Source organism: Danio rerio, chromosome 7, assembly GCF_052040795.2.
Source record: "Danio rerio strain M-AB ecotype USA chromosome 7, GRCz13ab, whole genome shotgun sequence".
In the NCBI taxonomy this organism is placed as follows: Eukaryota; Metazoa; Chordata; class Actinopteri; order Cypriniformes; family Danionidae; genus Danio; species Danio rerio.
Genome location: NC_141027.1, coordinates 15,545,779 through 15,559,274, shown reverse-complemented (window position 1 = coordinate 15,559,274; position 13,496 = coordinate 15,545,779). Strand labels below are relative to the sequence as shown.

Below are 13,496 nucleotides of genomic sequence, written 5' to 3'. Positions count from 1 at the left end.
GGGGTAGAAAATGTACTTCATTAACAATTTCTTATCAACATTCTCTTTCGATCCAGTTGTGGTATTGCTCAGATGACACGTCAAACAGACACGGTTGCTGCTGCCAAATTTACACTAGTTTTTCCTCCAACCAAAGCCATGCTTGTTGATAATGTGATTTATACCTTAGTAACTCCTCCCCCTCAACTTCCCGCTGATCTTAATGTTAATCTTTTATTGGCTGTAGGTGATCGCCGAAGTTATTTTTAATCAGAACACATTTCACATGGCATGAATTTGCCTGTGATTTTAGACATTTGTCAGTAATTTCTCAAAAACTGTCGGCGAGTCAAAATCGGAGCGAAAATTGTACAGTCTAAACTCGGCATAACTTATTAAGAAATCGACAGACAATACATTTAAATTCAAATGAGGAATTGAAAAAAAAATTCTAACTTTTTTGTGGTTATTACACGAATACAATAATGACGGCGTTATCAAAAACTTCCACTTTGTGACCTGTTTTCAGATATATTCTTCTTTCGAAATAGACCGAAAAAGCCTTTTTCTCAACTAAAGCCATGCTTGTTGATATTGTGGTCTATACCTTCGTAACTTCTCCCTCAACTTCATGCTGACCTTGATGCTGCTCTCTCATTGGCTGTAGGTGATCGCCAATGTTATTTTCAATCAGAACACATTTCAGACGAATAATAATAATAATAAAAATAAATAATAATAATAATAAATAATTAAATAAATAAATTCATAATAAAATTAATTATATGAAAACAATTGAAAGAAAAAAAAAACTATAAAACCCAAAAATCTAAACCAAAAAATAACAATTTATAAATACACATTTATATCATCTCAAGTGTTACGTGGACATTGACAAATTAAGACCCATTTAAAATAATTTAATACCAATTATTTTGAACTAAAACACAAGTTTTCAGTTAATTAAAAAATCATTCACATATTTCCAATGGAGGTGTGCGGCTTTGGGAGCAATGCACTCACTCCATCCAGGCACACCACTTAAAAACATCTTGAATGCAGCTAAAGCACTGCGAGTCACGTGAAAAGAACTGACCAATCAGCTTCATATTTAGTATGGAATATACACATTTTAGTAGACTAATTATCTCAGACAAACATTGCATAGCTTTTTAATTTTCTCCTTAAATTAAGAAATGGTTGATGGTCGGCTAGCAATCTATGAACATTACACCCAACCCCTGGACCGTGTTAAAATTGTCAAGCGTTGACTGGTTGCAGTGCTAAAAAGGTTTGGGACCACTGATCTAAATCGTTACATGGACATAGGAAGATTGTTTTGAACTAAAACAATTCTTCTGGCAATTCAAAACTTTAAATTTGCTTTAAACTTTTTAAAATGTTTGATACTTGAAATTACAGTAAAAAAGTGATATAGTTTTACTGACGAACATTATAGAATTATCAATCATTATCAATCATTTACTCCTGTGATACAAAGCTAAAGTATTATACCATCCTTTGGAAATCTTTATAAAATGGTGATAAAGTTGTTGGGAGAATTCATTCTTCTATATATATATATATATATATATATATATATATATATATATATATATATATATATAAATATATATATATAAAAAGTAAACTATATCCAGTGAAAATGAAAATAATAAATAATAGCCAGTGAAAAACCCTGGTTATCCAGCAATTACAGCACACTCAATGGGACACAAATGTGCTGCCCTGCCCAATGATGGCTGATAATAGGATACAGATGTCGCTCCTCATTTTAGCACAGAACGCTTAATGTGTTACACCTTTGAGATCAGAGACAAAACGCGGATTAAGTAGTCATTTACTCTTTATAATCTCCTGTGTTATGTGGATCCAGACCCAAGAGCATACCACACCATTACCAAGACCAGAGACGGAGGGAAACAATTACTGAGGGGAACGCTGAGAATCTTACAAAAACAAGCTCTCGAGTTAGAAACAAAGGGGCCATTACCAATGCTAACATCCAGGGACATCAACAGTCCACTTCAATCCTCATCTGGGAGTTCATGAAAGGTTAACGGAGATTTATGACTACTAAATAAATTCATTTGAAGTTTAACAGGGGTTTTGTACTGGCTGCTGAATTAAAACTTGGACGAGGATGAGCTCACGTGCTCCGATATCGATTTTAATGCTCTTGCCAGAAATAGTTCCATGTTTATGTAACTTCAAAACTATTTAGCGAAATACAAAAAAAGGATTCTTTACTGAGATTCTTTTTTACAATAACAATTTATAGGATCATATACAGTGCTCAACATAACTGAGTACATCCCATTTTGAAACTGAATATTTTTATCCATTTCTCAGTGAATATGGGTAATATATTTTCAACACAGGCTCATTGTGGAAAGGTACACCCTGTCTACATTTCTGGAGAGCACGAATTATGTAGCCAGAGGTATGTCTGGCAGCATTTCATCTTTAAAACGAACGCTACAGGGCAGTGTGTCGCCACCGCCGGCCTCTGCTTATTGTAGCTCTACCAGCTTACTTCAGTATTTACGAATTTTTCGGTGTTACCAGATTGCCCAGTGGCTCGCCATGTACGTCGGCCAACTTGGGACATGGAGCGGAGTTGACCATGATGACAGAGTTCAATTCTGTCGACAAACGACTCCAAAAACCAGGTGAAACAAAAGCCAAAAATATATACAAATCTTAAACATGGTGAAATTCTGTTGCTGTGATGACAAGGTGTGCTTTTAAAAACACTATCAGTTGGGTTTTTAGATATAGTAATAGTAATAATCACATTCCTGATCAAACTAGGGTTTACCTGGGAGTGAAAATGGCATTGTGGAGGAAGTTCTCGAAGGCTTTGCGGTAGTAGATGTCATCCTCGATTCGCTTCAGATCCTCCTCTGTTTTAGGGCAGGGACAGCAGGGGGTTTTGTCTCGTCCTCCTGTTTCATGATTGGTCGGCTTCGTGTCTTCAGTGTCTGTCAAACCCGTGGCTGAAACCCTTACAGGGATCTTCAGTTCTGTCAGAGATTTACACAAACATTGTTATATTTTCTTCCTGTTGTGATCTTGCGACAATCTGGAATTGTTTACCAGTGCCACAGAAAATCAAGTATGAGTAATACAGAGCGGCACTAATAACATACAGACAGTGTTGAACATGTTGCACATCATTTCATTATTGCAAAGCCTGGTGTATTTTGAGGTCGAGAACTAAAAGAGTTTTCAAACAGTGTTTGATCTAATTTCCCTAGATGCACTGACACTGAAAGCTTCAGATGTTTCACGCTAAAAAGTCTTTAACTGCTGTCGGAAAAATGATGCCCAGTTCAAGGTAGGGTTGGGTAGAGAAAAATCCAGTGTCATTTATGTCTGTTTTTTACAGGACCTTTCTTTAAATGCCCTTGGTATGAATAAGGTATTGATTTAAGTATTTTTTTTGTGATAGCACCATTAATGCTGAAAAGTGCATAGAGATTTTGGAGCACAAAATGCTGCCTTCTTTTCCAGGGACGCCCTGCATATTTTAACAAGACAATGCAAAACCACATGCTGTACACATTACAAAGTGCTGGCTGCGGAGGAAGACGATACAGGTACTTGAGTGGCCTGCCTGCAGTCCTGACCTGTCTCCAATAGAGAATGTGTGGTGCATTTTGAAGCACAAAATGTGACAACGAAGACCCCATACTGTTGACCCCCTTAAGACTTGTTTGCAGGAAGAATGAGACAAAATTACACCTGAAACAGTTTGTACCTTTGGAGCAGTAGTTGTGCTGGTAGAGTTCACGGTCCTCGCCCTGCTGCTTCCAGCGGAGCAAGTAGTAGGTGTTGTTTCCATTGGGGGCCAGAGGTGGAGCCCAGCGCACCACCAGCTTTGATGAAGAATTAGAGTATGCACGGATGTCTACAGGCATTGAGGGCGCTGGAGAAATAAAAAAAAAAACATCTCCAATTAGACACACAAATATTTACAGTGTCATAACAATATAATGTTATGACTCCTCCATTCTGGAGTTTGAGACTTACGTTTGTTTTCCCAAAATAAAATATGATCATGCCTTGATCATTAATCATTTAATTAGGATAATAAGGTCTAACTTTGCTCAGAAAAAATAAGTGTAGTCACTTTACAGAAATAATGTAGAGTATAGAAGATGAATTCATGGTGCAGTGGAAAAATAATGAATATTGTTTATGACTCCCATGAGCTTGGAGGACTGCATCAATACATCTCTGCAATGACTTAAATCACTTTTTAATAAAGTCATCTGGAATGGCAAAGAAAGCGTTCTTGCAGGACTCCCAGAGTTCATCAAGATATTTTGGATTCATCTTCAATGCCTCCTCCTTCATCTTACCCCAGACATGCTCAATATTGTTCATGTCTGGTGACTGGGCTGGCCAATCCTAGAGCACCTTAACCTTCCTTTGTTTCCGGAACTTTAATATGGAGGCTGAAGTATTGGATTGATGGATCGATGACGAGACTTTTGTCAGGTAGTGTACATGGAATAAGTTGAAAAAACCTGTTTTTAATGAGATTCTTAAAGGGATAGTTCAACCAAAATTGAAAATTCCTCCCATAGTGACTCCCCCTACCTGTTTATATATCTTTTTTCTGTTAAACAATAAAGAAGATATTTGATAGGAAAAACAACAGAGGTCAATGGTTACAGGGTTCTGGCTTACAGTACATCAGTTTATCTTCTTTTTGTGTTCAACAGAAGAAGGGAACACAAGTGAAGGGAGAGTAAATAATGACAGAATCTTCATTTTTGGGTGAACTGTCACTTCAAGTTTGCTTGAAAATGAATATTTGCTTTTATTTTACTCATTAATAGTCAGTCCAGTTTGTGTGTACAAATGTTTTACTTAAACTGTAGTTCTTAGTGTGGTTTCATGTAATGTGGATTCATATAAGTTCAAATAATGTGATTCAGAGCAGTTTGAGTGTCAAAAAGTAAAACAAGTCAATAATGTTTCAAATAACATTTACTTTCATCAACACATCGTTTTTTTTATTCTATATTTGCTTTATTTTTACATTTGGTTTTACTCTCAAAGTGCTTGTAACCCCATTGACTTGCATAATAGGACCACATTCTAATTTTTTGTTTAACTGTCCCCTTAATTAGCATAAAAAAAATATTGAAACATTCTTAAACCAATATAGATTTCCTTGAAAGCAAAACCAAACATATACTAGTGATCTGAGTTTGGGGTTGGGACATTTACTATGGTTTATGTAGTACGTACGTTTCTGCATACCAAAGCTCCATGTCTTTGCTCAACTAACACTGGAAATTAGGGATGCTCATTTCTGTTAATTTTGCTAACCGACAACCGCCGCTCATTAATCGGTTTATAACGGTTAACTGGTCAGATTACTATTAATTTTATATTAAACAAATTGACGTGTCTATTTTGTGTCTGACACATTAAATATCGCATAAAATACTGATTTATTTTTATATGCTAGCATATTAATAATAGAACAATACAACAGAGCATTTTCACGCACCTGCAGTGTTTAGCACAAAAGAGCAGAGTAAACTAAATAAAATGAATAAAATAAATAGGACTGCCCTAAATTATTTTCCACTTAAATAATTAATTTATATTACAAATCGAAAACACTGACTAATTATTTTTAATAACCGGCATAGGCTGTTTTTTTCCAATCATATTTTTGTCTTCCGTCAAATAAAATAGCAGAGTTCTTCAAATCGCTCGCTCCACGGAAAATATGCATTTATTTAATGCCCCGCTTGTATTATTATAATCACAAAACCTTTTACATTTTTAATAGAAATCATTATTTTAAAGATTATGTCTTGACGTTGTTTCCTTTCTCTCCCTCGCGGTTCAAGTGTGCGCTGCGTGATGAAAAGACAACAACAACGGGCGCATATGTTGACTTTTTGTAAACAGTTTTGTTGTTTAAATATATTGCATTAATGTGCATACATGCTTTATAAGCTGTAAAATAAAAGGTAAAGCCTATTTGTTGCGTTTATGATGCAGATCCAGGTCAACATCAGCACTTTTTTTGGCATCAACACGTCTGTTTCAAGCAATATTCTTCTTCCATTTTGCTTTTTTGGAAAATGTGTCTGTAGGCACGGGTTATACGTTATCGTCCCGCAAGTTAAGTATGTCTTGCAGTTGAACAAGTGGCCGACCACAGCTAACGTGCTTTTTTTATTCCAAAAACAAGGGGCACCTGCCTTTATATGTTGACAAGGAAAAAAGAAGAGAAGAAGCGCGGTCCTCTTATGAAAGGACTGAATCAGCTGGGTATCGATTGTGCAAAAGTGTTGCTGTATATGTTGATAAAATTGTAATATTTAATAATATTATGATAGTCAAGATTTGTACATTCATACAGCTCTGGATAACTTAAAACAGCGATTAGACCTTCAGAGCGGCAATAATGCGTCCTGAAGTAAAGCGAAACGGCTATAAACTCCAGCAAGATAGAGTAATTATATACAGAGTCATACTTTATCTATAAATAAAGTATAACTATAGAAAGTGCGTGTTTGCTGGCCTCACGCATCGCGCACCTGTCAGTCAGTCAGTCAGCACGTAACCCCAAAGGATTAAACAATAGCGCACAGCACTATACGGTTACAAAAAAGTTTGCGCTGTTATAATCCACTTACCTTTTAATACGTTTTGATGCGATTATAATCCGCTATTAAAAACAACAACAACATTAACTGAATGTTTTGAATGGGTAATGTAGCCGTGAAGGGATGCATTTTGTTCCCCGCCATGGAAGAATGAATGTAGCGGAAACCAAGCTCTTTAAAAGTTCTCTGTAGTTGTCTTGACAACACAAACTTCTGCTCTGGGATGAGCCGCGTGCAAAAGATGCCCCTCTTAACGCAAAGACGCATTCAATCGGCCCCTTATGCAGCCAAACTAAAAATATATAAAAAAATAATTTCAATCGTTTAACTGATATCATTAATCGGTCACAAACGCACCCTTTCGGTTAACGGTTAATCGATTATTTTGAGCATCCCTACTGGGAATATTTGTAAAATTTAAAATAACATTTTACTTGCAACATTTATTGAAATGTAATTTAATACTGTGATTCAAAGCTACATTTTCAGAATTATTGTTTCAGTCTTTAGTGTCACATTATCCATCAGAAATGCTTTGAATGATCCAATCAGAAATTTAAATCAACTTTATTATAAAAAAAACCTCACTGATAATTTATTAATTCTTCAATAACTATAACTAAAAACTAATAGAAGCCTTGCTTTTCAGGAAATACTGTATATCTTATTTTTTAAGAATGTTTTGATATTTTAATGAAAAACAAGACAAGTGTACTGATGGTTTTTTAAAGAATCAATCATTTCGAATACATTCATGATTAGTTTGACCTTGTTTTTATTAAATTTTTTTTTTTACCTGACTACTGTTTTTTTTACCTGATGGTTTAGTGCGAATGTACACCACTTCACTCTGTGGCCCAAGATGCAGTCTGTCCTTGTCTCTGTCCCTGTCCTCCACAATTAACGTTACAGCTTTAACAAAGATGGCATACTGAGTCCAGGGCTTCAGCGTGGACAGCACAACTCCTGGGTTCAGGATTTTCTCATCCGGTAAGTCCACGTCAACCATGTTCCAGCTGTCCGATCCGCAACTGTCCTGACCATCAAACTCTGTAATGTTCTGGAAAGGCCTAGAAGAGAACATAAAGTCACAATAAAGCTGCTTAAACATGCTTTCAAAGTCCAAAAATAAATAAAAACACTATATTTATAATAACAGAGCAGCGGAAACAACACTGTTCAAACGCTTACTTAAAATGAGCTAGAACAGCACAATTCTTGAGTTGTTTTGGGGGACAACTTAAATGTTTGATGTTTAATCTACTTAAATTTGTAAAAACGAATAAGTTAACTTAATTCTTTCATGCTGTCCCAACACAAATTGATGCATTTTTACAGTGAATTAAAAGAGTCCCTTCTAAGTTTTCTTAGAACAGAGAGAAGAATCTTTTTTATTTGTTTGTTTTATTGCTTCATTTAAATATTATGTAAATACGTATATAAATACATTGTGAAAATGTAAAAAGTGTCACTCGACAGATAAAGGACAACGCAGAAGACATTTGTTAGCAGATCAAGGCAAAATCAGGTGCAGCTTGACTAGCGTAAATCTAATCTGTTCTAAATTAGATCGTTATTAGTGTTGTAAATTCATTATTAAAACATACCCACTAGCCTCAGTCTAGTTTGGTTTTTGGCTATTCATGAAAAAAGTTTGGGCACTCCTTGAACATATAAATATACATATTCATAGTAAAACTACATTTTATAATTATGAGTTTCAGTCAAATGTAATTTTCGTTTTAGTATGTAAACTGCTGATGGCATTACCTCCAAATGTAAAATAAAAATGTGTAGAGCATTATTAGCATAATAAGATGTTTTCAGACACATTTTAATAGATTTTTAGACATACAGTAATACCAGTGTTTTAAAAAATCTTATTTAGTGGATTGACCCTGAATTTTTTTTGACAAAAAATTGAAACATTTGTTGTTCTGACCAATTACATTTTTTTGAAATAGAGACAGATACTGTCACACTCGAAAAAATTATATTTTAATTAGAAAATTGTATGAAATATTATTGTAACCCACCGGTCCTACTGCACCCAACCTGCTGGGGTCGAATCGGCGATTCTTCGCATGTGAGTTGGTTGGTCTAACAAGGAGGCTAAAGACCATGGCCACTAGCATCTGTCGCTAGACTACCTTTAGAGGTCAGAGGAGTAAAGTATTCCTGCACAGCACTTCACTAGCTGTCCTCTGTTACATTGCAAAAACATTTCTAGAATATATATATATATATATATATATATATATATATATATATATATATATATATATATATATATATATATATATACAGCAATCCACGCCTAATAAATATGTAAATAAATAAATAAACAAATAAATAGATAAAACAAAAACACTGTTTAAACTTTTGCAGATATTTTATATTCAAAAGCCACTGTATTATACAGAACAAAAATTTAAAAAATCATAACAGGGCCACTTGAGAACAAGATTATTTTACCCGCTGCGATTATTATTACTAGATTGAAAAGGCGCTATCAGTGATTATTAGCTGATAGATATAGAAGACTCCAGATCCAGATCTGTTTTTACATTTCTGTGATGGTTGAATGTAGGGTTTGAGTAGTGGTAGACGTTAATAAAATACAATTAATAGGAAATTTATTAAATAATATAAATAATTCTTATGGTTTATTAGTTATACTAAAATTGAAGACTCCAGATCCAGATCTGTTTTTACATTACTGTGACAGTTGGGTTTAGGGTTGGGGTAGGGGTAAATAAAATACAATTAATAGGACATTTATGAAATAATATAAATAATTCTTGTTAACTTCTGGCAACAGCTGTATGAGATTTATAGCTGATTAACCATGTGGATGGATGATAACAGCCAATTAGTAGCTAACTACTGGCTAACATTCGAATCAGATATTTTAGCAAATGAAACAACAACCAAGATAAAATCTATTGATAAAAATACACTTTTGTTAATCGAAATGAATTTAAAAAAACAAACAATACATGGAAAAACCATGTATTCATGTAACAATCACTAAGAAACGAACGAAAATAAAATAATAATTAATTAAGAAATTAATAAAAGAAAAATCTGAAGCTGCAGCTGTTTACGAATTGTTTGTTTTGCTGTTGCTTTTTAGCCTTTTACAAATTAATTTCCCAGCAAAATTGCAAAACAGGACCACATATTCAGTTTTAGTTGAACTATCCCTTTATTTAACAAAAAAATATTGAAACATTACTATAACAATACACATTTACTCGAAAAGCAAAACCACACCTTTGGAACGCACTGCCGCTAGGGTTAAAAATGGCTGTCACTGCAAATTTTCAAGTCTAAATTAAAGACTCATCTATTTTCTAGGTCGTTAGGAAGCAAAATTGCCTTCCTCAGGGGGCCAATGGTCTCATTTTTAATCCTGTTTAGTGTGGTCAACTGTGGTAGCATCTTTTAACCAAGCGGAATTAACTAAAGGATCAATGAATTTCTTGTTTTAGGCATTGAAAATAAACAGTTTTTTCGTATGACCGATTTTACATCTTTTATGCCTATTGCTGTTTTGTTTTATGTCCATACTGCTTGCTTGCATCTTCTCTGTAAAGCACTTTGTGATTTATAAAAATCACAATGTGCTATATAAATAAATGTAAAAATTTTTGGGGGGTGGGGGCAGTGGGGTAGGCGCTTTTACAAATTCATTTGCCAACAAAAATTTAAACTAGCCATTGATGGAACTAACTAAAACAAAACTAAAAGTTAGAGCATTTTATGTTAAAAAGCATCTAAAAATGCAAAACTATAATAACCTTGCTTGAGAAAAAATTATCTAAACAAAACCCACACTTACGCTTCTTTGTAGTACACAATAAAATTGACAAGATCTCTGGAATCAGACGGTCGATAACTTTCCCACATCAGCTTGATTTGATTACTCCTCGTGTTATTCGAAGTAAACTTTAAGATTTTAGTCCCACCTAAGAAGAACAGAAAGTACAAAATGAAACATTTAAATGCACACTAAAGTTTACATTCCTGAATAAATCAATCAAGTGATAATAAATAACATGTACAGCTTGCACGGTCCCCGTTGTTGCGGAAATCTCTTTCCACAAAGTTGTCCTTAATTCCTGTCTTGGCCCACATTTTGCGGATCTCGGACATGCAGAGTTTGGGGTTCAACCGGAAGTACAGTTTTCCTTCACTTATGGTCAGGTTGTGCTGTGACCAGTCCCACAGAAGCTGCAGATGCTGGTTATCCAAAGCAGCGAAGGCATACGTGCTGAAGAACACAGAATAAGAGCAACAAACAGATTCAACTGTTAAATATGCTTCACCAGCAGACAGACAGTTTTGAGAGTGTAAATGCATTTAATTGCTGGATTGAATCCCCTAAAGTAGTGTTGTTTTCATCCAAAACTTCATTAGTCATTGATTGATATTCATATCTGCACTTTTATTAATATGGAGCAACAACAAAAACAAATGTCATGTCGCCTGACAAAATTAAGATACAACTTTCACTCCATTTTAGGGTCCTACTACCTTTTTTAGACCAGCACATTTTATTAATAATTGATAATGGCTATGTTTTGTTTTTTCACTGCTGAGCTTAAATGGTTCATTCACTTCAAAGGGAAAGTTTGTCCAAAATACTTAATATTTTATAAGAATACTTCATGTTTTGGCAAAATACACCTAAAACATATATGGTACATATACAGTTCTGTCTTGTTCTTGAATCTGATTGGCTGATAGCTGTGCAATATTCTGCAATATCAGAACTCTTACAGCCTCTTCACCCTTGTGTATTACTCCGCCCACATAGAGCAACAGCAGATCAAGAGAGTCACTACAGTTTGACAAATACTGCAGCTGTTGGACAACATAATTAACTATTGAGGGTTTTCAGGCGAGAATGTACTTAGATTGCAACTATGCAGTTTATTTATAAGGATAGTGCTTATTTTAAATATTTAAAATTTCTGAGAGACAGCGCGTCAGCGGCTATTAGCCTGTCATTGAGCAGAGCAAAGACAGTTGACGTTCCGCCACAAGATGGTGACAGAGACCGCATAATATGCCATTAGAGGAGAAAAACTCGGCAGAATTTCAAACTACAGCTGATCATAACAAACAAGTAAGTTGATCTCTCTCCTTTGTATGTTGTATTGCAGTAATAGTAATCTGGTGGTTTTTGCTTTGCTTTGCTTTTTTCGGGGTTAATTATTGTTATTCCCGTTTGCAACAGAGAAATACTGGGAAATGTTTATAAACTGAGCCTTTCAGTCTTATGATCTTAAAAAAATTAGCGAAATCAGCTGTTTTGTCATCACTTCAGATATTACACTAGAGAATCATTCAAACACTAGCTCTAAAGTGACGTTCGTGAATTAGCAATGGTTAACTGCTCATCTAACGTCAGCTGCAGATGTGAATGAATGGTGGAAGAAAGTAGTTCCTCTTAAAAAAAGGATATTTAGACTCTCCGTGTTTGATTTTCTTTTTTATATACACGATTATGCAGTCGAACTGTTGTATAAATGCAATATCGCCAATATACAGCCATATCGCACTGCTACTCGTGTGATATTGCTTATATATATGTGTGTGTGAGTGTGGGTGTGTGTACGTGTTTTTGAAACATATCACAGATCTGTATGACATCATGGATATTTTACAGGTTTAACAAGGTGGTGAATTATGAGGACATTGCTGATGTCTTGAGTTTTTTCCAAAAGCTTCTAAATCATACAGAATGAGTTTTCAGAACGTGAAAATGTACAGTTTTCTATAAGGGTTGGGTTTAGAGATTAGAGTTTGGGTAGGAGACATAATATACAGTTTGCACACACTGTAAAAAGTGATTATTTACATAAAGCAAGTAAACCAGTTGCCTTAAAAGCAACAAGTTGACTTTACAAAACTAATGTAAATAAATCATTTGTACCTTGGACCTGTAAAGTTGACTTAATTTTTATAAATATGCAAAGTTTATTCACTTTCATAAAGTCAACTAATCACTTTTCACAGTGTCAGACTATTTTAGTTTGTCTGTTTTCAAATAATTACTGTAATTATTAAAACATTACATATTTGGTGCTTCATTAAGTCTATAAAATCTACAATTATAGCCCATGTTGATTTAGAAGACACACTGGAGGCTGGAAGAGCACATTTATTTTAGTTACTGTCATTTTGCTAGATACAGAAAAGCTGGAAATAAAACAAATAATACATGTGTAATGTAAAAAGGGATTAGTTTTTAGCATTAGTATTTAGTATTTAAAAACAAAAGTGAAAAGAATTTGCATAATAATAAAAATTTATTTAATTTAACAGTTCCAAGTTAAAACAGGTTTACTTACATTATTTTTTTTAAGTCAACTTGTTGCTTTTAAGGCAATTGGTTTACTCGTTTTCAGTAACTAATCACTTTTTACTGTTTAGTATAAAAACAATGGAAACTTCCCCACAATTCACAAAACACAAACATTTTTTTGTACAACCAAATCGGGTTACATTTTTGAAACTTTAAAATCTTTGCTATTTTATCATTTCTACTGTAACCTTAGACTTCAATGTCCCAAAAGTGGAATATTTTGCAGAACCTATTTAAGTCTCTTTTTACGTCAGCTGCAGATGTAGTTTTAAAAGGATTTTAAGACTCTATGTTTGATTTTCTTTTTTATATAAATGATTATGGGGTTGAACTGTTGTATAAACTCAATATCACACTCGTAGCAGTACGATATGGCTGTATATTGTCGCACAACTCCCGACAATGCCGATATACAGCCATATCGCACTGCTATGAGTGTGATATTGCTTATATATATCGTCACCTTAGAATGATAA

General features: G+C 34.3%; 1 protein-coding gene across 2 annotated transcripts in view; it reads right to left on the bottom strand.

Moving 5' to 3' along the window:
- Positions 1-13,496, bottom strand: part of igf1rb (insulin-like growth factor 1b receptor) — a 153,861-nt gene that overhangs the window by 34,301 nt on the left and 106,064 nt on the right. Inside the window, exons 6-10 of one of the 2 annotated variants that reach the window (XM_087258704.1) lie at positions 10,712-10,920; positions 10,489-10,615; positions 7,044-7,714; positions 3,764-5,306; positions 2,822-3,026 (exon numbers count right to left, since the gene is read on the bottom strand). In XM_087258704.1, the coding sequence (XP_087114830.1) occupies positions 2,822-3,026; positions 3,764-3,923 (365 nt within the window). In that variant the 5' untranslated portion in view covers positions 3,924-5,306; positions 7,044-7,714; positions 10,489-10,615; positions 10,712-10,920. 2 annotated transcript variants of the gene reach the window in all.